This window comes from Procambarus clarkii, chromosome 18 (genome assembly GCF_040958095.1).
Source record: "Procambarus clarkii isolate CNS0578487 chromosome 18, FALCON_Pclarkii_2.0, whole genome shotgun sequence".
Taxonomy (NCBI): domain Eukaryota; kingdom Metazoa; phylum Arthropoda; class Malacostraca; order Decapoda; family Cambaridae; genus Procambarus; species Procambarus clarkii.
This window is the reverse complement of record NC_091167.1, coordinates 41,936,302-41,961,099: the sequence shown is the minus strand read 5'-3', so window position 1 is coordinate 41,961,099 and position 24,798 is coordinate 41,936,302. Positions and strand designations below refer to the sequence as shown.

The window sequence follows — 24,798 nt, the reverse complement described above, 5'->3', positions numbered from 1 at the left end:
TGGCAGCCTCTCATTTGCTAAATCTATAAATTCCTCACAATTTTTCATAACGCTGAATTAAAAATCAAGAACTACGAATCTAATCATTCTCAAAGAATAAAAATATATTAATATGTTCGATATTCCTAGTAGATATAAACTAAAACAAGCGAATTTTAGTATTATATGAACTTGTATATATTTAAATATCTATATCTAAAAATGCGGCGACACCTGGCATCTCGTCAAGCAGTACCTTATAAATAAGGAAACTCGCTGCTCTGCCAGTCAGTGTGTTCGTCCCTGGCGTCTGGACCGTACTCAGTGTTGGCCAGCTCGACGCAGTCTACTGAAAGGTGAGTTTGGTTACGGTTCTCGGTGTTATCCAGCTGGACTTAATGTCGGTAAACTTGGGGTAAATATCTGGCGTCTTCCATAGTTTCTTTCCCGGTTTACAATCTTTTCCTAGGAAGAAAAAAAAGTTTATATCGGTATATGCCTTAAGGTTGGGGCTCTTATTGCCTAAGCGACACTAGGGGGGCGCTCTTGTTGTCTGAGCGATGCTCTAGTTGCCTGAGCGACGCTCTAGTTGCCTGAGCGACGCTCTAGTTGCCTGAGCGACGCTCTAGTTGCCTGAGCGACGCTCTAGTTGCCTGAGCGACGCTCTAGTTGCCTGAGCGACGCTCTAGTTGCTTGAGCGACGCTCTAGTTGCCTGAGCGACGCCAAGGGGCTCTCTTGTTGCCTGAGCGACGCCAGGGGGGCGCTCTTGTTGCCTGAGTGACGCCAGGGTGCGCTCTTGTTGCCTGAACGACGCCAGGGGGGCGCTCTTGTTGCCTGAGCGACGCCAGGGGGCGCTCTTGTTGCCTGAACGACGCCAAGAGGGGGCTCCTCTCCCCCACGAGAGGAGCACTAAGCCTGGGTAACGAGGAGTCTCAACACAGCTAAATATATCAAACGGAAGTCGTCGGAGTGACAATCGGGCCTCGTATCAGACGTGCGACTTTGTGGTGAAGTCTCGCCACAGATTGACAACCTCGCAACTGATGGAGAGGCGGGACCAAGGAGCCAGAGCTCAACCCCCAGCAAACACAACTAGGTGAGTACACCCACCTGTTTATGCGGGCCGCAAGATTCCATCAATCTATTTCAGTTTTGCTTGTGAAGAGAGACGCTGATCCGATTGGAGGAATATTTCTTCCAGATAAATATAAACAAGCCTATTGTATAATGTATGATTTCAACGCGAGTATTTACAATACCACGACTGTTAGATTTTGTTTTCTGTTGCTTGACGGAATCGAGCAAGTGATTCCGTCAAGCAATGATTGTGATTGATGTGTGAGAAGCTGTCAATGACAATATGTACAACCTGGAGGACATCATGTAGAAGAAGAATGTTATCTGCTATATAGATGGATGGGGAGGAGGAGGGGAGGGGGGGGGGGAAGAGACTAAATGTTTCTTAATAAGTCAACACTTCCTGCCAAATCCCCCCCCTCTCGGAGGAGCCCCCCCCCCCATCCGTCAGCTGCTGGCTATCACCTGAGGTTGACATTCTTCCAAGTTGCTGGCCAAGATTATAATGTTTGCCTTCCTTCTCTCTCACACCCGCCCCCCTCACTCTCCCTCTCTCTCTCTCACCCCTTCACTCTCCCTCTCTCACACACCCCCTCACTCTCCCTCCCTCACGCTACTCCCCCTTTCCCTCACACACACCCTCTTCCTTCTCCCTCGTTTACAACCTCTTCCCTCCTCCCTCACTCACAACTTCACGCTCCCTCATTGACAACTTTTTTTTCTCTTCCCAGCACTCACACTCCCTCTCCCTAACGCCTCCCAACACCCAGCCTCTCACACTCTTCCTCTCTCCCCCTTGATCTTACACGCTGCGAGGCACCTGTCCTCTTAAAAAGAACGTCGCTTTTGGCCGTTTGCCCGTATGGCCGAATATGGATGTAATTTGAAAATGAAAAAAAAATAAAATAAATTTGGGATTTTTTTTTTTCAACAACAGTAACTTAAGGGTCCTCTGATAGGTTAGGTGGGCAGGAAATTCTCATAAAGTCTCAAAACATCATGAAAAACGTTAATGGAGAGTGTTCTCTTCTAACCTTACCGAGTAAGCCGGACGACTCAAACAGTAAACGGAACACTACGTCACTTTTGTGAGTCGATTTCATTTTAAATTACGTCCAAACTTGGCCATAGCCGCGCATACAAGCGAAAAGTGACGTTATTTTTAAGAAGGACGGGTTGCTCCTACACCCTGCTGCCTGCGTCTCCCCGTCAGTGACACACTTCCGCCTCTCACTAAGTTACTCACACACTCCTCACACTATCAACAACACCTACACATTTTAGCAACTAACATTACTATTACTACTAGTAAGACTATTACTAGATCTGCTAGTGGCCGAAACTGGTAGAGATAAATATCATATTGATAATATATAATAATTATGATATGTCGTGAGCAGTATATCCTGGTGACCTGGAAACTCAGGTGGGAAGGGGGGGGGGCGTTCCCGTTATGTACATGTGTGTGTGTTGCTTCTCTCTCTCTCTCTCTCTCTCTCTCTCTCTCTCTCTCTCTCTCTCTCTCTCTCTCTCTCTCTCTCTCTCTCTCTCTCTCTCTCTCTCTCTCTCTCTCTCTCACTCAGCGTGGGCCTACACACACGTCCACTGCTTCTCAGCTTCTCTTTGTCTCTCAAACCATCTTTGCCTCTCAGCCCCTCCCTCCCTCTCAGCCCCTCCCTCCCTCTCAGCCCCTCGGTATCTTGATCCATCTCTGCATCTCAGTTCGGCTCTGCTTCTCATCCCTTTCTCCTTGCTCCCACACTCCTACTACCTCTCACTCCTCACCATTAGTACTGTATCCATCTCTCTCAAAAACTACACCAATAGAAACAAATAGACATAAATGCTCTGAGAATTCTGGAAAGAGTATTTCAAGGAAGAGTTTTAAGGTATGGTACACAAATGCTGATGGAATTACAAACAAAGCAGAGGAAATAAAAAAAATGGGTTAGCATCACTAGATGAAACAAAAGCCATTGGACCACACAACATATCACCGTGGATGTTAAAAGCAGCAGCACAGGCCCTCAGCATACCTCTAATTACGCTGAGGGGTCTGTAAGTTACTCATCTTTAAAGTGTAACTTACAAAGGGTGAATGGCCTAGTTGCTGCAAGAAAGCAAATGTGGTACCAATTTACACGAACGGAGGTAGATAAGAGGCACTGAACTACAGACATGTGGCACTCACAACCATCCACGGCAGTGTTCGGAAGAATACTAAGAATAAACTTACACACTTAGAGAGAATTAGGTTGGTGTAAACACCACCTTGGGGGGTTAGGAACTCATGCCTGACGAACCTACTGGACTGCTATGATAAGCTACGGAAATAAATCAGGACAAATAAGACTGGGCAGATTATGCATTTCTGGACTGACTGCCAGAAAGCTTTTGATATAGTACCTCATAAGAGATTATTACACAAACTCGAGAGACAGGCGGGAGTAAACGCCGATCTATTGACAGGTGCTTACTCTACTGTCTAATAGACAGCACTCGAAGCCACAAGGGAGAGGGTGGGGGGCAGAGATATCGGACTGGTGTAGGGGTAACAAGCGGAGCACCTCAAGGATCACTATCTCTCATGTATGTATATGACCTGTCTATCTTGAGGTTATCTTGAGATGATTTCGGGGCTTTAGTTTTCCCGCGGCCCGGTCCTTGACCAGGCCTCCACCCCCAGGAAGTAGCTTACTAACACCCAGGTACCTATTTTACTCCTAGGTAACAGGGCATAGGATGAAAGAAACTCTGCCCATTGTTTCTCGCCGGCGCCGGGGATCGAACCCGGGACCACAGGATCACAAGTCCAGTGTGCTGTCCGCTCGACCGACCGGCTCCCCCTGAACTGTCTACAACAATTGTTGTTGTTGTTGCTATTTTAGATTCCGCTATTCAGAACAAAAGTGCCAAGTAGCACGGGCTATGGTGAGCCCGCCGTAGACTTCTGCAACAGTTGAGTCTTATATGTTGATGTTTGACAATGGAAAACTAACGAGAAGAGTTGTAATAGATGAGGACCATAAGATGAGGACTGTAACCAGCTCAGACTAACTCCAAACTGCAAAGTCTGAGAAATGGCCACTTGAGTTCAACACTAGCCCGTGTAAGGTAATGGGAAAGTATAAAATACTTAGGGTCATTGACGGAGTGGAAAAAGAAATGTTTACTGTGAATACCAATTGAGGAGATGGATGGAAGCTCGAGACTCAGATGAGTCGGAGAGATGTTAGAAAGTTTTCTCATAAGACTAGCGGGGAGACGGAGGGAAGGGAAGGGAATTATCAAGGGGAAAGCGCCAAGCTATTACGCCATTACGGAGATGGAATGAACAACCTAACCTAACCTAACCTAACCTAACCTAACCTAACCTAACCTAGGTTGTCGAAGGCGACTACATTCAGAATTGTAAAAGATATAATACGAAAAAAGTAGGGAGTCATTGTACTAGACCATCGGCGGATAGAGAAGCAGGATCCAAGAGCTAATGCTCCCAGGATCCTGCAGGCACAAATAGGTAAGCACACATGCACACACGTGTACACACACACACAGGCAGGCGGGGCCATGACTGAATGGACAGCGCTTGGGACTCGTAATCCTAGGGTCCGGGTTCGATACCGGCCCCTGGCGGAAACAGATGGGCAGTTTCTTTCACCCTGATGCCCCTGTTACCTAGCAGTAAATAGGTAGCTGGGAGTTAGACAGCTGTTACGGGCTGCTTCCTAGGTGTGTGTGTGTGGGGGGGGGGGGGGGGGGGAACAAAAAAATTAGTTTGTTAGTAGTTAGTAACAGTTGATTGACAGTTGAGAGGCGGGCCGAAAGAGCAAAGTTAAACCCCTCGCAAGCACAACTATGTGAGTACACACACACACACACGCACACACACGCAGGCAGGACCAAAGAGCTGAAGCTCAGCCCCGCAAGCATAACGATGTGAGTACACAACCACGAGTCATGCTAATGAGGATCGTGCACAAGTACCAGCTACTGTTATTGCTCATCTGACTTTACAACCAAGTCAACGTTTTGTGCATGTGCATTGATGCATGCGCATGATCTGAAGCCCTGCACGTCTGAGAGAACACTATGCACCATTGCACATTAGGTTGCATCATCTGTACACATAGTTCTGCTTCTCACCAGTATGGAACATTTTAAAAGCTGAAAGAGTTACCAACAAATCATCCAGATGAAATGAGTCTTGTTTCTATCTAACTCTGAACATTAATAAACTAATTTACAAACAAAATTGTCGAGATGAGAAACAAACAGAATAAGGCATTTTCTCATGTGTCTCATAATATACAATTTACAACAAATATATATTATATAAATATATGCCAATGAAATAAAGGAAATCTAGCTTCTAGGAAATCAAAATCTGGTTCTGTTAGGTATATCAAGTTCAAAGTAAATGAGCTAAACTAGTGAAAACTTCTCGCCAATTGTTTATGTCCTGGATGACCTGTCTTAAGTTCCCTGGTCTGGACCGGATCCGGGAAGATCTTTCGTAAGACTTTAAACACACAAGTTTAGGCTTCGCTTGAGCGAGCTTCTTACAGCAGGCCGGGAGAGAGTTGATGTACCAGTATGATGCTTTGGTCTCAGGTCGATATTAGCCTAAATAGGTTTCAGAGTAGTCAAAACACTTGGTGTGTGTGTGTGTGTGTGTGTGTGTGTGTGTGTGTGTGTGTGTGTGTGTGTGTGTGTGTTTCCGAACGTTCAATTCACTTATTGTGAGTTTCCAAACATTTAAAAATAAATGAATTCAACTACAATCTCAAAGAACTTCCAGCTAGAGAGCAATACTATTTTTTGTATACACAGGAAGTTAAGATGTAAAGCTTCCTCGTATTACAAGACCTCTGTGGAGGAGGTCGCAAGAGGGCGTGGCGTTCTGCACCTCTTGCTTGACGTGGCGTGGAGGAAGCCAACTTCAGCAGCAGCAGCAGCAGCTGGGGTTGCCTCTAAGGTCAGAGAGAGAGATTGGAAACAATCATCTGGGCGAGGCAGGATGTACTCAGGAAATTGCAGTACTCACGCATGGCGGAAGCTGCCAGCAGTTGCCTGGGTGTGTCTTTAGCTCAGACGTGCCCATGCATTAATACAACACTAACCAACATTAATACAACGCTAACCAACATTAATACAACACTAACCAACATTAATACAACGCTAACCAACATTAATACAAAACTAACCAACATTAATACAGTGTTCTGTCCTACGTGAACGGTGTTTGAGATCTATTCTCCTACATGTAATGTAGTGGTAGAATAGTGGTGGTGGTGACGGTGGTACCATAGTGTGGTGGTGATGGTGGCACCATAGTGTGGTGGTGATGGTGGCACCATAGTGACGATGGTAGTGATGGTGAGAGGGAAGAGAGGGATGGGGACGTCAGGTTACGAAAACAATAGCCAGCTTTGTGAGAGGTGATGTTGCTACGTCGCTGCTTGTAGTAACTGTTCCTAGTGTGACCACCACCGCTAGTTGAAGCAGTCGTTGCATTAAATGTTGCGACACCAGCAGCAATAACAACAGTAGCATCAATGAAATCAACAGCAAACCGGAATCCCAACAGAATACAGGTGTCCCTACGATCTATACACAGGTTATCTGTTGGGAAACTACTCCGAGCACAATCTCTGGGAACCCCACTAACGCGGCCGCCTAGGTCAGTATAGAGACATGTAAGGCTCTCCTGCCTCCTCCTGCGCCTTCAGGCACACTGCGGCCGCCGGAGACAGGCTGACACACACTTTCTTGTTCATAAAACTGCGCACACATAATTTAATAACGAATTAGAACACCAGCAACAGTAGAATTAATTAACAATAGGTCCATAAATACTAGTAGAAACAGAATATTGAACAGTAGCAAGAGTACTAAGTACAAGTAATAAGAGTAGTGGTAGTAGTAAGTAGTGGTGGTAGTAAGTAGTGGTGGTAGTAAGTAGTGGTGGTAGTAAGTAGTGGTGGTAGTAAGTAGTGGTGGTAGTGAGTAGTGTTAGTAGGATGAAGGCTAGCTAGGGTAAATTATAAGTTATCACACGTCTTCGTCCTTCGTAAAGCCCGCTACTGGTACAGGTAGCAACACAAACCAGATTTATCCATCTGTTGGGCCGTATCCGGCGAGGGAACAGGTGGATGAGGCCACACTATGTGGCCACCACACTGCCACATCATAGCCTGGATATTGGTGGAACCAATACCACCACGGCAGCAACTACAGTAAACTAATACGATTAAACTAATACAATTTTTGAACTCACCGCACAGACAGGTAAACTCAGCTACCACACCTATAGTGACCTTGGGAGAGCTACCAGGGTGTTGAGCAGCGGTGGTGTGGTTGGAGTGGTTGAGGGTACTCGCCTGGGGTGTGGCAAGGTACCTGTACCGGGCGGGAGTACCGGAGATTATCGTGTGGGTAGCCAGCTGCCCCAAGGAATTACGTGTGTGTAAGTTTAAAGTACCGGACATTACCTGCAAGGCATTGTGCAATGATTATTATTCCTCTCTCTCTCCCTCTCCCTCTCTCCCTCTCCTTCTCCCTCTCTCTCACCCTCTCCCTCCCTCTCACCAGCACTTCCTTAGAGACAAAGCCAGCTACGCAACTGACCGCAACTTTACAAGGCCACAGGATAAAAAGTCGACACGTTAGCTTGGCTTGGACCGCCAGCGGACGGATGCGCGGCGGCGGAATCCGAGGAAGGATGAAAAAAACTAAACACGAAGGACAGAGAAGGAGCGAAACATACATATAATACACAGAGAGGAGTAGGAGAGAATACACAAAGAGAGGAGCAGGAGAGGGAGAGTTTTACTATACAAACTGATTGTTAAACAGGTCGATGCTTGCCACGCACTCGAGGTAGAGTCTGAGGAGCACCTGTAGGCCCTCACACCTCGCCTCTAGCCAAGTTTTTATCATATACATATCATCAATCTTCTCGGTAATCATATGACTGCAAATCTTACATGTCGAGTGGTTGGTCTTATGTACACGCAAGGTACTTATGTGTAATCAATTAGGCCTACACGACCAGCCCGTGTACTCACCTGGTTGTGATTGCGCGGGGGGGGGGGGGGGTGAGCTCTGGCTCTTTGGACCCGCCTCTCAATTGTCTATCAACTGGTGTACAGATTCTGGAGTCTATTAGGATCTGTCATATCTTCATTTAAATTTTGTGACTGTGTATGGAGTCTGCCTCCACCACATCACTGCCTGTGTATTCAGCCACATGTGTGAACTCAGCAGCAGGTGTGTGTATTCAGCAACATTGTGTGTGTGTACTCAGCACCAGGTGTGTGTATTTAGCAACATGTGTGTGGACTCTGCAACATGTGTGTGTATTCAGCAGAATGTTTGTGTATTCAGCAGCATGTGTATGTACTCAGCAGCAGGTGTGTGTACAGCAGCATGTGTGTATGTGTGTGTGTGTACTCAGCAGCAGCATGTGTGTGTGTGTGTGTGTGTACTCAGCAGCATGTGTGTGGGGGTGTACTCAGCAGCATGTGTGTGTGTGTGTACTCAGCAGCATGTGTGTGGGGGTGTACTCAGCAGCATGTGTGTGTGTGTGTGTACTCAGCAGCATGTGTGTGTGTGTGTGTGTGTGTGTGTGTGTGTGTGTGTGTGTGTGTGTGTGTGTGTGTGTGTGTGTGTGTGTGTGTGTGTGTGTGTGTGTGCGTGTGAGTGTGTGTACTCAGCAACAGGTATGTGCACTCAGCTCCCACCGGCTGCGTTTGGAGCTCTTGATGGTCTAACAGACCCACTTACGACCTACGCGCTGCCTCCCCCTCCCTCGTGTCTTGGAGGGGAGAGGAGGCCATCTTGTGTGAGGGGAGGAATGGTGGGGGCTGCTGCGTAGTGAGGGGGGAAATGAGGGGGAAGTGATGGGGGCGAGGGGTGTAGTGATGGGGGGGATGAGGTAAATGAAATGGCGCCCAGAGAAGTGGGGAGGGTGAGCGGGTTTTTGCTGGCGTGGGCAAGTGGAGAGGCGGGAAATGGGGTTAGGAGGTAGAGGGGAGGGGAGATGGGGGGATGGGGAAATATAAGTAGGGGGGGGAGGGGATAGGACACACGGATATAAAAACGGCTTCATGACTTGCTTACGTCTTTAATGACTGTGTGTGGTGCCAGGAAGGAAAAGATGGGGGGGGGGGAATGGGGCTAGTTGGGGGGTGTCGCGGAGGGGGGATGCAGTGGTGGGGGGGGGGGGGGATGAATGTTGGGGGGAGGGGATTGGAGGCTTCAGGTGAAAGGAAACGTGCCAAACCATTTCTGTCATGCCCAGGAACCGAACCCGGGATCATAAATTGAGAGTCGAAAACTTAGCCACTGTACTACAAAGAAGTGTTTATGTACTCACCTAGTTGTGCTTGCGGGGGTTGAGCTCTGGCTCTTTGGTCCCGCCTCTCAACTATCAATCAACTGGTGTACAGGTTCCTGAGCCTACTGGGCTCTATCATACCTATATTTGAAACTGTGTATGGAGTCAGCCTCCACCACATCACTGCCTAATGCATTCCATTTATTAACTACTCTGACACTGAAAAAATTCTTTCTAACGTCTCTGTGGCTCATCTGGGTACTATGTTTCCACATGTGTCCCCTTGTTCGTGTCCCACCCGTGCTGAAGAGTTTGTCTTTGTCCATCCTGTCAATTCCCCTGAGAATTTTGATGTACTGAGCACCAGCTGTCGATACTGAATTAAATCATAATACTGAATCCTCGTACAGAGGATGTTCTTCTGCTTAATCCTATGTCCCCGAACTTTAGGAAACTTTGTTCCAAGTTCCGTCGTATCGGACCATCTGCTGATCACTCGTATTGGCCCATACCGTGTCCCCCCCTCACATCGGTTCATCCAATGTCAAATCGTGTTGTTTTGTCTGATCTATTAATACCCCGGAGTATATTGCACATTGTGATAATATTCCCCTTTTGTCCCACTAAATAGGAACTTGTTGAAATTGAAATTGTTTCTCTGTTAAAGATACATGGAAGAACAGATTAGTTAGCGCTAAATATGAAACACGTTTTCATTTATTTATTTTAATATCATTTTCTTTGAATACAATAATAACCACAAACTTCGTCATTTCACAAGACTGCACTTCTCATGATACGGTTGAGTATTTGAAAATACGATGATTTAAATTTGAATAAATTAAATTTATGCAAATACATTTCATGAACAAGTTATTTTATAAGTATTATGTTCATAATTGTAGTATAGATTTTATAGTACTTTTCTCTTACTTAAGTACTTACATAATTGTACAAACAGGAGTTTGAGTTGTGGCTGTTTAACTCCACCTATTTACTCTCCATACTCTGATGTGCCGTTACGGGCGATTCATGCCCGTGCCACCTTTTGGGTGGCTTAATCTTCATCAATCAATCTGATGTGCCGGTTCCCGACCATATTGAGCTTAGTCATTAAAGACCTGTCCGAAACGTACAGTAGTTAAGGATCTGTTCTAGTGGCTGTACAAGAATGTAACAACTCTTGTATATATCTAAAAAAAAAAAGTACAATCACAAACCCAATGTACCTTCTTGTGTATAAATAAATAAATAAATAAATAAATAAATAAATAAATAAATAAATAAATAAATACCAAAATCTTCAACTTATCAGATGATCTTCACCATAAATTCGTCCCTCGCATTACACATTTTCCTCTGATACTCTTTTATTGCCCATGTAATTCCCGTTTTCTGTAATGTACATATCATGTCCCGATGACTGTTATTGCTGTTAGTTCAGTCATGCAGAGACCAGGACACAATGGTTGGCGGCTCTTGGTAAGATATCGTGCTCTCAGTCTCAACCTTTTCTCATTCCGGATGAAGAACAGGTTTGGAATAACTACATTAAACTCCATCGTTTTTTATAAGTGTGTTTGGCAGTCCTTTTCCATGCTATCTAGTAATTTTACACTCGGCAATCCTTCTGCATGTCCATCCACTTGGGCTGGTCGGTACAGCGACGGCCTTGGACTTTGCAGGTTCGCAGATCGATCCCCAATAGTCACGCCATGTCTTCATATTCTAACTCCTTGCCCTCGTATCCCTTTCCAGTGCTTTATAACCATGCTGGATTGGTATATTCGACTGATACTTCCCCTTCCTTCAGCCTGGTAACCATTCTCGGTTCTCTCAGCATGGTTGTGCGGGTCCCCAGGTCTGTCATTTGTCTCTGATTCTCTCTACTGTTGTGCGTGTGTCCGTGTTCCTGTTTGGGCACCCTGTGGTTTGTTTGTTTGGGGGGGGGGGGATGAATATTGCCAGGACAACTACCAATATTGTCATCTATTGTCAGAGTTTCAATGATGTTTTGGTAACCATTTGTATTGCCATCCAATTCTTCAAGATTCCACCTTCGTTTAACAAGGAGAGACACTTTCCTTCCATGGGTTTTATTTCTCCTTATTACCTTCTATCTTCTTGAATATTCTGCACCAGAGATCATATCAGTGATTTTGGTTTCCATTATGACAATCACACTAAATTCTTTTTCGCTAATCCTCTCTCTTATTTCATCTGCTTTGTTTTTGGCTCCATCGTCATTGGTATATCAAATCTTCAGGGTCATCTTGGACCCTATTTTCTGAATCCTCAGAAGACTATTGTCCATTTCTTACTACTCCTATTTGTACTCACCTATTTTGTGCTTGCAGGATTGAGTGTTAGCTCTTGGATCCTGCTTTTCCATCTGCCGGTTGTCTAATGTCCTGATCTATTTCTGTATCATATATACTTTTATGAATATGAAGGTAGTTTGCTTCCACAATCTGCTCCTTCAGTTCATCTCATTCTCCCACTACTCTTATGCTAAATGAAAAGTTTCTAACATTTGTAATAAACAGGGATGGAAGCTGAGACTCATCTGAGTCAAGATTCCATCTATGTCCTCCTGTACTGTTGATGTTCATTGTGAACATTACCTCTTTTTCTACTCTGTCAATACCCCATAAGTATTTTATACGTCTGTATCATGTCCCACCCTTCTATCTCTTCTTTTCTAGCGTCATTAGGTTTAGTTCCTATAGTCTCTCATACGTCGTAATTCTTGGGCATTTGGAGTACGGAGTTCGCCGGCCCATAATGGGGGTTCCAAGATGGGCTTGCATACTCCTAAACTAGTCTCACGGAGGTGGTGAATAACAATCTAAATGATTTCTCATTTAGGTTCCTGAATGGTGTGTTTATGTATTTACTATTTGTACCTGCAGGATCGAGCTGTTATCTCTTGGACCCCCGCCTTTCTAACCATCGGTTGTGTGCGAGAGAGCGCGAATGTACTCACTCACTTGCGCTTGCGGGGGTTGAGCTTCGGTTCTCAGGTCCCGCCTCTCAACACACCCACAGGGGCCGTGGCTGAATGGACAGCGCTTAGGACTCGTAATCCCAGGGTCCGAGTTCATTCCGCTGGCGGAAACAGATGGGCAGAGTTTCTTTCCCCCTCCTGCCCCCCCTCCACACAGGAAGCAGCCCATAGCAGCTGTCTAACTCCCAGGTACCTATATTTACTACTAGGTAACAGGGGCATCAGGGTGAAAGAAACTCTGCCCATTGTTCCTTACCGGCGCCGGGAACTGAACCCGGGCCACAGGATTACGAGTCCCGGACGCTGTCCACTCAGCTACCAGGGCCCCGAATGTTACTGAATGTTAACGCCCCAAAACCTAATGTTACTAATACCATTCACGGTGACCAATATATTGAATTAACCCTTCCATTAAAAATACATTAAACAATTTTTTAATTACAGGTCCCCTGAGCTCTGTGTGTAGGAGTACGTGTGTGCGCGTGCGTGCGTGCGTGCGTGTGTACTCACCTAGTTGTGTTTGCGGGGGTTGAGCTCTGGCTCTTTGGTCAAGCCTCTTGACCAAAGAGGGCTCTTTGTGTGTGTGTGTGTGTTGTGTGTACGTGTGGGTGGGGGGGTGGGGGGGGTGGGGTGAAACCATGCAATTTTAAGTCTGGTTTTGTTTTGATAATTAAATGTTGCGGTGTTTCTCATGTTCTTCCCTTTCTTCATTACAGGACCACCATGACCACCTGCACCATCCTCCTAGTTCTGCTCCTGGCCGCTGTGGGTGAGTGGCGCGAGAGAGAGAGAGAGACAGCGAGAGAGAGACAGCGAGAGAGAGAGAGAGAGAGAGAGAGAGAGAGAGAGAGAGAGAGAGAGAGAGAGAGAGAGAGAGAGAGAGAGAGAGAGAGAGAGAGAGCGAGAGAGCGAGAGAGCGAGAGAGAAAGGGAGAGAGAGACTAGTTCAAAACATAGCTTCTGTACACAGTAATTAGTTTACTTAGCACAACATAATGAACATATTCTTTTGAAAAAAACAAAATAAAATCATTCAACCCAACAACCTTTTACGTACTATAATTCTCAATGACTTATCGATCACATTAAACCCTCACGCCTATAAATCACCTAAAATAATCCCTTATTTAATAATCCCTTATTTAAATAATCTCCAATATAAAAACCTAAACGTGACTAATACCATTCACGGTGACCAATATATTGAATTAACCCTTCCATTAAAAATACATTAAACCATTATTTGATTACAGGTCCCCTGAGTGCCGCAGAGACCAAGTGTGAAGGGAAGGACTTTAACTGTGGGGACAAGTGCATTCCTCCACAGTTTGTGTGTGATGGCTTCTTTGACTGTGGCAACGGGAGGGATGAGGTGAGTAGAGGGTAGGAGGAGGAGGTAGGGAAGATAAAGAGAGATAGGGAAGATAAAAAAGAGAGGGAGAAGATAAGGGAGTGAATGGGATGAGGGGAAACAGATAGATTAAATTTTTTATTTATTAGGGACTTGAGTTATAGTAATCTATTTGCATATAATGAAGTGGTTAAGTAATTTATGACAATGTTCAATACTTGAACATTATAGAGGAAGCAACAGTCATTGTTTCAATAATATCCCCAACACTGATACTCAGCAGCAAACATGAAAATCATGTCAGATACCTTTAAAAGATATCTACCGTGTTATAGCGAGATATAGCCGCTTCTGTTTATATAGCTTATATAGCGATATACAGCTTTGTTTTAAAACATTGCACAAGCACATTGTACCCACAAGAGTGGTGACACATGTTGACGAGAAGTGGGAAAATAATCAAATGCACGCAATTTTAAATTATAGACAAATATACTAAATATTCCGTAATTTTTCTATATTTATGTACACCTTCTGGACTTTACATCAACAGATTCACGGGCTAATCTGGCGCAAGCTCAGCTTGAATATACAACTCCTGGGACATGATTTTGACAGGATTTAAATTGCTTGTCAGCAAGCCGTCTTTACGGCAGTAATTTACTTCACATGTTAAGTTGGTAGGGGGAGTGCGTGCGAGGGAGTGTAGTACTTGTTGCACTCTATCATCATATTCATTACTTATTAAGTTGCATTTTCATACACTCGAGTTTAGTACATTTGTGTACTAAAGTACATTTGTGTACTAAAGCCACTGTATTAGACAACCGGCGGCTGGAAAGGCAGGGTCCAAGAGCTGAAGTTCAAACCTCCAGCCGTAATCACGTGTTTGAGTAACACGTGATTACGGAAAGAGCTTACAGTGTTGGCTGGATAGGTGGTTTCCTTCGGACAAAAAGCCTGTCACTGCTAGGTGGAGAGTTAGTTCCTTCAAGTGTGTGGAGAGTTCGTTCCTTCAAGTGTGTGGAGAGTTAGTTCCTTCAAGTGTGTGGAGAGTTAGTTCCTTCAAGTGTGTGGAGAGTTAGTTCCTTCAAGTGTGTGGAGAGTTCGTTCCTTCAAGTGTGTGGAGAGTTAGTTCCTTCAAGTGTGTGGAGAGTTAGTTCCTTCAAGTGTGTGGAGAGTTAGTTCCTTCAAGTGTGTGGAGAGTTAGTTCCTTCAAGTGTGTGGAGAGTTAGTTCCTTCAAGTGTGTGGAGAGTTAGTTCCTTCAAGTGTGTGGAGAGTTAGTTCCTTCAAGTGTGTGGAGAGTTAGTTCCTTCAAGTGTGTGGAGAGTTAGTTCCTTCAAGTGTGTGGAGAGTTAGTTCCTTCAAGTGTGTGGAGAGTTAGTTCCTTCAAGTGTCTGGAGAGTTCCTTCAAATGTGTGGAATCTTTCTTCAAGAGAGGTCAGGCAGGAGATTGTAGTGTGAGCGAGGATCACCTTCCGAGGTCCATACAGTATTCCATACATTATTCCACACGTATGGAATACAGTATGGACCCCCGTATTCCATATGCATGGTTGTTTGCCAGAATTATACAGAGACATTGACCTAAATAATATAATTTGTAATAATGTGATACATTATTTAAGATTTGTTTTAGCAAAGTGTTCGCAAACGTAATAATATCAACAACAACGTTTATCGATGATAACAAAACCCAGATGTGAATCACACTAATTCACAACTACGAAATATTTCTCAACCATTGCTGAAGAGCTGTACCATTATCAACACACACTATCCAACAATAGTCAAATGAATTCTAAAAGTAACATGGCATTACTGATAACTATAGCATGTGATAACCTAACCGGTTTGACTTTCTCAACAGGTGAACTGCAAGGAGAAATCCCCTGCCAAGCCTCCCCCACCTGGTGACCTCCCACCTGGTGCCGACGCCCCCACATTTCCCCTGGAGTTCGGTCGCTAGACACCCAGATGCCGTGGGAGAGCTGTGGGAGGGCCGTTGGAGGGCTGTGGGAGGGCTATTGGAGGCCCGTGGGAGGGGGTGGAGATCAGTGGGGGATAACAGACTACCTTAAAACAGTAGGGACTGAAGGCTAAATATATCTGTTGAGGCGAATTCTGTTTGAAGAACTTCCATGGCAGCCGCCACCGCGGCCAGCGTGTGTAGTACATCTATCCAGTTCATACATACATTTGCAATTTAACATACGAGTGAAAATCAAAACTTCCTGTGGCTACCTCAAAGGGAATGTGGTAGGTTCAGGGATGTCGATGGTCTGATGACCTGTGCAATATTGAGGTCTCCAGTCGCTGTTGCAGGCTGGAGAAGTTGATGATAACATACCGATTTACATGTCATGAATGATTCTTCGTTTGTAAGGAGACAACTCTCTCAGTGCTATAAATCGTTAGTTAGAATTAACTAGGAGAATCTAGAAGATAATATAGAGGATAGAAATAAATTAACTCTTAGATAACGACTTGTGTCACAGGCGTATCCAAGTGGATGCTGTATCTTGAAGTAACGTTGAATCAGCGTTAATAACGACGATTCAATGTTGAATTAACTTTGATATTGTGGCCGCTGGCATGTTGATTTAGTCGGGGTAAATCCGAATTTGTTTGTACTACGTTTTTCTCTGTAGAAATATAAGTTAATAGGGTTTTGCGTAAAAATCCCCATTAACAAGATTCTGACATCACTGGCTACGGTTTCCTAATATAACTATATAATATACTTGTTTTTTATACATAAACTGATTATAAAATATTTGGACCATTTGGCACCTTCTCGCCCAAAAATATTTATAAAAAATATTAAGTTTCTGATAATATTTTGTATTTTTATACATCCCCCCATATTGTTTTCTTCAACTAAATCCTACAACAGAATATCATGTAAAATTTAGGTGCAACTTTTTCTATAAATTTCAGGAATATAAATTTCAGAATTTAACTGAAATGTTGTATCGAAAGAAACACTAAACAATCAGGTTATGGAGAATGCAACTAATATTTTCTATAAGTACACAAGACGAAATAGGTCGAAAGCCACTGCATTAGACAACCTGCGACTGGAAAGGCAGGGTCCAAGAGCTGAAGTTCAAACCTCCAGCCGCAAACAGGTGACTTAAAAAGCACACTGATACTCCATACATAATCAGGTCAGAGCGTGTCCTCACATTGTTATTTAAGATTCAGCTCCTCGAAGCCAAACGTTGCAAGTAGCCCGGGCTATGGTGAGCCCGTAGTGGACTTACCTGGCACAGGTAGCGGGGCTGTGACTGATGTAGCCTCACATTAAATATTCTGACGGGACACTCACTACCGTATCCAGCTCTCCTGGTCTGTCTGTTGGACCCGTCACAGTTCATCACATAAGTGTGATAAACCGTATTGTGTGAGAGTCCGTGTGAAGTGTTTGAAGTGTGATACGCACACTCACATACACACACACACACACACACACACACACACACACACACACACACACACACACACACACACACACACACACACACACACACGCACGCACACACACACACACACACACACACACACACACACACACACACACACACACACACACACACACATAACGAATCATAACGAATGCCGTGTTTCCCCAGGAGTACACAATAATAAGGAAAGAGAGGGAAGGTAGGGGAGGAGGAGGAGTGGCCCTACTCATGAGAAAGGAATGGAGTTTTAAGGAGATGGCTATCCCGGGCTGTGAGGGTTTCAGAGACTACATAGCAGGCACCATGACAATGGGAGGACCAAGGATAGTAGTAGCAGTAATATATAATCCTCCACCAAATGACAGAAGACCCAGTCAAGAGTACGAAAGCAACAACATGGCAGTTAACACTATAATTGAGAGGGCAGCCTCTTCTGCCTGTAGAAATAGATCCCACCTGCTCATCATGGGGGAATTCAATCACGGCAGGATTGATTGGGAGAACAAGGAACCGCATGGAGGCGAGGATACGTGGAGAGCCAAACTACTGGAGGTGGCGACTAGAAACTTCTTAACCCAGCATGTCAGTGAACCCACAAGGATGAGAGGAAACGACGAACCAGCGAGACTCGACCTGGTTTTCACCCTGAACGACTCTGACATAAGAGAAATCAGTTTTGAGGACCCAGTAGGAATGAGAGACCACAGTGTATTGGTGTTTGAGTACCTGATTGAAGAAGGGTTATTGAACTCGAGAAGGGATACCGAAACCAAAAGGTTAGCATACCGAAAGGGAAACTATGAGGAGATAAGAAAATGCCTAGCAGATATAGCATGGGAAACAGAGCTCAGGGAAAAGACGGCCCAAGATATGATGGAATACATCACGCAAAAATGCAAGGATGCAGCAAACAAGTTTGTCCCAGTCCAAAAGGAAAACAGTGAAATGAAGATGAGAAACCCATGGTTTAATCAGAGATGTAGGCTAGCTAAGCAGCAAAGTAAAAGGGCATGGAGAAACTATAGGAATAACAGGACACTGGAGAGCAGAGAAAGATACCAGAATGCCAGGAATGAATATGTTAGGATGAGAAGAGAGGCAGAAAGACAATACGAAAATGACATCGCAAGCAAGGCAAAGACTCAGCCTAAATTGCTGCATAGCCACATCAGGAGAAAAACAACAGCAAAGGAACAGGTTATGAAATTAAGGATAGGGGCAGAAGGATTCACTACAAACGACAAGGAAGTGTGTGAGGAACTGAATAAGAAATTCCAGGAGGTCTTCACCTTAGAGCAAGGAGAAATCCCAGAGATAAGAGAGGGAATAGCTAACCAGGAACCACTGGAAGAGTTTGAGATTACCAGCGGGGAAGTAAGGAAGTGTTTACTAGAATTGGATGTGACAAAGGCTATAGGACCAGATGGAATCTCCCCTTGGATACTAAAGGAAGGAGCAGAAGAACTATGCCTCCCGCTCTCCATGGTGTATAACAAATCACTGGCAACAGGGGAACTGCCAGAAATTTGGAAAGCAGCTAACGTAGTCCCGATATACAAGAAAGGGGATAGACAGGAGGCACTGAATTACAGACCAGTGTCCCTAACCTGCATACCATGCAAGTTGATGGAGAAGATTGTGCGAAGAAAGCTAGTGGAACATCTGGAGCGAAAGAACTTTGTAACACAGCATCAACATGGGTTCAGGGATGGCAGGTCCTGCCTCACAGGGTTACTTGAATTCTACGACCAGGCAACAAAAATAAGGCAAGAAAGAGAAGGGTGGGCAGACTGCATATTTTTGGATTGTCAGAAAGCCTTTGACACAGTGCCACACAAGAGGCTAGTGAAAAAACTGGAGATGCAGGATGGAGTGAAAGGGAAGGTACTCCGTTGGATACAGGAGTACCTAAGTAACAGGAGACAACGAGTCAGTGTGAGGGGTGAGGTCTCAGATTGGCGAGACGTTACGAGTGGAGTACCGCAGGGGTCAGTCCTTGGACCTATACTGTTTCTGATATATGTAAATGATCTTCCAGAGGGTATAGAATCGTTTCTCTCAATGTTTGCCGATGATGCAAAAATTATGAGGAGGATTGAAACTGAGGACGATAGTAGGAGGCTACAAGATGACCTAGAAAGACTGAGTGAATGGTCCAACAAATGGCTGTTGAAGTTCAACCCGAGTAAATGCAAAGTAATGAAACTAGGTGGTGGAAATAGGAGGTCAAACACAGGATACAGAATAGGAGATGAAGTACTTAATGAAACGAACAGAGAGAAAGATCTAGGAGTTGATATCACACCAAACCTGCCTCCTGAAGCCCACATAAAAAGAATAACGTCTGCGGCATATGCGAGGCTGGCTAACATCAGAACAGCGTTCAGGAACCTGTGTAAGGAATCATTCAGAATCTTGTACACCACATATGTAAGACCAATCCTGAAGTATGCGGCCCCAGCATGGAGCCCGTACCTTGTCAAGCACAAGACGAAGCTGGAAAAAGTCCAAAGGTATGCCACTAGACTAGTCCCAGAACTAAGAGGCATGAGTTACGAGGAAAGGCTGCGGGAAATGCACCTTACGACACTGGAAGACAGAAGAGTAAGGGGAGACATGATCACAACCTACAAAATCCTCAGAGGAATCGACCGGGTAAACAAGGATAAACTATTCAACACTGGTGGGACGCGAACAAGGGGACACAGGTGGAAACTGAGTACCCACATGAGCCACAGGGACGTTAGAAGGAACTTTTTCAGTGTCAGAGTAGTTAACGGATGGAATGCATTAGGCAGTGATGTGGTGGAGGCAGACTCCATACACAGTTTCAAATGTAGATATGATAGAGTCCAGTAGGCTCAGGAATCTGTACACCAGTTGATTGACAGTTGAGAGGCGGGACCAAAGAGCCAGAGCTCAACCCCCGCAAGCACAAATAGGTGAGTACAAATAGGTGAGTAAACACACACACACACACACACACACACACACACACACACACACACACACACACACACACACACACGCACACACACACACACATACACACACACACACACACACACATACACACACACACACACACACACACACACACACACACACACACACACACACACACACACACACACACACACACCTCACCCTGGGGCTCTCCAGCACGGGATCTTTTTCAAGTCGAAATTATTCCTGTAACTTTGAACACAACAGTTCATGGAAGTTATTGAAACCGATTACAATTGTGGGGGATAAATATAAACAATATTTTATTGTAAATTCTCGACTCTTGAGTTCCCTTGATTCAAAGGGAATCTGTGAAATACAACCTTGGATAAAAGTCTTACAATTTTTCAGACTTTAAATTTTCTCCTTCTTGCAAACTCGATAGAAATTGTATTTTCTAAGTCTTCATCCAGCAACATGAGAGAGAAGAGGAAATGTAATATAGTTTCTCCTGTGCAAAACAGGATCATAAAAGACATTATGTTGCTTACCAGGAGTGCATGGAGGGTCCTGTACTAGTTTACAGGAGTACATGGAGGGGTTTGTACTAGTTTACAGGAGTACATGGAGGGTCCTGTACTAGTTTACCAGGAGTACATGGAGGGTCCTGTACTAGTTTACCAGGAGTGCATGGAGGGTCCTGTACTAGTTTACAGGAGTACATGGAGGGGTTTGTACTAGTTTACAGGAGTACATGGAGGGTCCTGTACTAGTTTACCAGGAGTACATGGAGGGTCCTGTACTAGTTTACAAGAGTGCATGGAGGGTCCTGTACTAGTTTACCAGGAGTGCATGGAGGGTCCTGTACTAGTTTACCAGGAGTACAAGGAGGGTCCTGTACTAGTTTACCAGGAGTACATGGAGGGTCCTGAACTAGTTTACTAGGAGTGCATGGAGGGTCCTGTACTAGTTTACCAGGAGTACATGGAGGGTCCTGTACTAGTTTACTAGGAGTGCATGGAGGGTCCTGTACTAGTTTACAGGAGTGCATGGAGGGTCCTGTACTAGTTTACCAGGAGTGCATGGAGGGTCCTGTACTAGTTTACCAAGAGTGCATGGAGGGTCCTGTACTAGTTTACCAAGAGTGCATGGAGGGTCCTGTACTAGTTTACCAGGAGTACATGGAGGGTCCTGTACTAGTTTACTAGGAGTGCATGGAGGGTCCTGTACTAGTTTACCAGGAGTACATGGAGGGTCCTGTACTAGTTTACAGGAGTGCATGGAGGGTCCTGTACTAGTTTACAGGAGTGCATGGAGGGTCCTGTACTAGTTTACAGGAGTGCATGGAGGGTCCCGTACTAGTTTACCAGGAGTACATGGAGGGTCCTGTACTAGTTTACCAGGAGTACATGGAGGATCCTGTACTAGTTTACCAGGAGTGCATGGAGGGTCCTGTACTAGTTTACAGGAGTGCATGGAGGGTCCTGTACTAGTTTACCAAGAGTGCATGGAGGGTCCTGTACTAGTTTACCAGGAGTGCATGGAAGGTCCTGTACTAGTTTACAGGAGTACATGGAGGGTCCTGTACTAGTTTACCAGGAGTACATGGAGGGTCCTGAACTAGTTTACTAGGAGTGCATGGAGGGTCCTGTACTAGTTTACCAGGAGTGCATGGAGGGTCCCGTACTAGTTTACCAGGAGTGCATGGAGGGTCCTGTACTAGTTTACCAGGAGTACATGGAGGGTCCTGTACTAGTTTACCAAGAGTGCATGGAGGGTCCTGTACTAGTTTACCAGGAGTGCATGGAGGGTCCTGTACTAGTTTACCAAGAGTGCATGGAGGGTCCTGTACTAGTTTACAGGAGTGCATGGAGGGTCCTGTACTAGTTTACCAGGAGTGCATGGAGGGTCCTGTACTAGTTTACCAGGAGTACATGGAGGGTCCTGTACTAGTTTACCAGGAGTACATGGAGGGTCCTGTACTAGTTTACCAAGAGTGCATGGAGGGTCCTGTACTAGTTTACGAGGAGTACATGGAGGGTCCTGTACTAGTTTACCAGGAGTACATGGAGGGTCCTGTACTAGTTTACCAAGAGTGCATGGAGGGTCCTGTACTAATCTAACAGGAGTGCATGGAGGCTCCTGTACTAATCTACCAGGAGTGCATGGAGGGTCCTGTACTAGTTTACCAGAGGTGCATGGAGGCTCCTGTACTAGTCTACCAGGAGTGCATGGAGGGTCCTGTACTAGTTTACCAGGAGTGCATGGAGGGTCCTGTACTAGTTTACCAGGAGTGCATGGAGGGTCCTGTACTAGTTTACCAGGAGTACATGGAGGGTCCTGTACTAGTTTACCAAGAGTGCATGGAGGGTCCTGTACTAGTTTACCAAGAGTGCATGGAGGGTCCTGTACTAGTTTACCAGGAGTACATGGAGGGTCCTGTACTAGTTTACCAGGAGTACATGGAGGGTCCTGTACTAGTTTACCAAGAGTGCATGGAGGGTCCTGTACTAATCTAACAGGAGTGCATGGAGGCTCCTGTACTAATCTACCAGGAGTGCATGGAGGGTCCTGTACTAGTTTACCAGAGGTGCATGGAGGCTCCTGTACTAGTTTACCAGGAGTGCATGGAGGGTCCTGTACTAGTTTACCAGGAGTGCATGGAGGGTCCTGTACTAGTTTACCAGGAGTGCATGGAGGGTCCTGTACTAGTTTACCAGGAGTGCATGGAGGGTCCTGTACTAGTTTACCAGGAGTGCATGGAGGGTCCTGTACTAGTTTACTAGGAGTGCATGGAGGCTCCTGTACTAGTCTACCAGGAGTGCATGGAGGGTCCTGTACTAGTTTACCAGGAGTGCATGGAGGGTCCTGTACTAGTTTACCAGGAGTGCATGGAGGGTCCTGTACTAGTTTACCAAGAGTGCATGGAGGGTCCTGTACTAGTCTACCAGGAGTGCATGGAGGGTCCTGTACTAGTCTACCAGGAGTGCATGGAGGGTCCTGTACTAGTTTACCAGGAGTGCATGGAGGGTCCTGTACTAGTTTACCAAGAGTGCATGGAGGGTCCTGTACTAGTCTACCAGGAGTGCATGGAGGGTCCTGTACTAATCTACCAGGAGTGCATGGAGGCTCCTGTACTAGTTTACCAGGAGTGCATGGAGGGTCCTGTACTAGTTTACCAGGAGTGCATGGAGGGTCCTGTACTAGTTTACCAGGAGTGCATGGAGGGTCCTGTACTAGTTTACCAGGAGTACATGGAGGGTCCTGTACTAGTTTACCAAGAGTGCATGGAGGGTCCTGTACTAGTTTACCAGAGGTGCATGGAGGGTCCTGTACTAGTCTACCAGGAGTGCATGGAGGGTCCTGTACTTATCTACCAGGAGTGCATGGAGGGTCCTGTACTAGTCTACCAGGAGTGCATGGAGGGTCCTGTACTAGTCTACCAGGAGTGCATGGAGGGTCCTGTACTAGTCTACCAGGAGTGCATGGAGGGTCCTGTACTAGTCTACCAGGAGTGCATGGAGGGTCCTGTACTTATCTACCAGGAGTGCATGGAGGGTCCTGTACTAATCTACCAGGAGTGCATGGAGGGTCCTGTACTAATCTAACAGGAGTGCATGGAGGGTCCTGTACTAGTCTACCAGGAGTGCATGGAGGGTCCTGTACTAGTCTACCAGGAGTGCATGGAGGGTCCTGTACTAGTTTACCAGGAGTGCATGGAGGGTCCTGTACTAATCTAACAGGAGTGCATGGAGGGTCCTGTACTAGTCTACCAGGAGTGCATGGAGGGTCCTGTACTAGTCTACCAGGAGTGCATGGAGGGTCCTGTACTAGTCTACCAGGAGTGCATGGAGGGTCCTGTACTAGTTTACCAGAGGTGCATGGAGGGTCCTGTACTAGTCTAACAGGAGTGCATGGAGGGTCCTGTACTAGTCTACCAGGAGTGCATGGAGGGTCCTGTACTAATCTAACAGGAGTGCATGGAGGGTCCTGTACTAGTCTACCAGGAGTGCATGGAGGGTCCTGTACTAATCTAACAGGAGTGCATGGAGGGTCCTGTACTTATCTACCAGGAGTGCATGGAGGGTCCTGTACTAGTCTACCAGGAGTGCATGGAGGGTCCTGTACTAATCTAACAGGAGTGCATGGAGGGTCCTGTACTTATCTACCAGGAGTGCATGGAGGGTCCTGTACTAGTCTACCAGGAGTGCATGGAGGGTCCTGTACTAATCTAACAGGAGTGCATGGAGGGTCCTGTACTAGTCTACCAGGAGTGCATGGAGGGTCCTGTACTAGTCTACCAGGAGTGCATGGAGGGTCCTGTACTAGTCTACCAGGAGTGCATGGAGGGTCCTGTACTAATCTAACAGGAGTGCATGGAGGGTCCTGTACTAGTCTACCAGGAGTGCATGGAGGGTCCTGTACTAGTCTACCAGGAGTGCATGGAGGGTCCTGTACTAGTCTACCAGGAGTGCATGGAGGGTCCTGTACTAATCTAACAGGAGTGCATGGAGGGTCCTGTACTAATCTAACAGGAGTGCATGGAGGGTCCTGTACTAGTCTACCAGGAGTGCATGGAGGGTCCTGTACTAATCTAACAGGAGTGCATGGAGGGTCCTGTACTAATCT

General features: G+C 45.7%; 1 protein-coding gene across 1 annotated transcript; it reads left to right on the top strand.

Annotated features, from left to right (window-relative positions):
• The first annotated feature begins 261 nt into the window (after positions 1-261).
• LOC123747884 (subgroup A Rous sarcoma virus receptor pg950) lies at positions 262-16,596 on the top strand. The gene is made up of 4 exons (XM_045730097.2): positions 262-335; positions 13,122-13,174; positions 13,658-13,776; positions 15,627-16,596. The coding sequence occupies exons 2-4, from the start codon at positions 13,129-13,131 to the stop codon at positions 15,723-15,725; spliced, it is 264 nt and encodes an 87-aa protein (XP_045586053.1). The 5' UTR covers positions 262-335; positions 13,122-13,128; the 3' UTR covers positions 15,726-16,596.
• The last annotated feature ends 8,202 nt before the right edge of the window (positions 16,597-24,798 follow it).

Coding starts and splice junctions, on each gene's coding strand:
- LOC123747884 (XM_045730097.2), top strand. CDS start 13,129: ATGACCACCTGCACCATCCTCCTAGTTCTGCTCCTGGCCGCTGTGG. Junction 13,175..13,657: donor TCTGCTCCTGGCCGCTGTGG/GTGAGTGGCGCG, acceptor ATTTGATTACAG/GTCCCCTGAGTGCCGCAGAG. Junction 13,777..15,626: donor GTGGCAACGGGAGGGATGAG/GTGAGTAGAGGG, acceptor CTTTCTCAACAG/GTGAACTGCAAGGAGAAATC.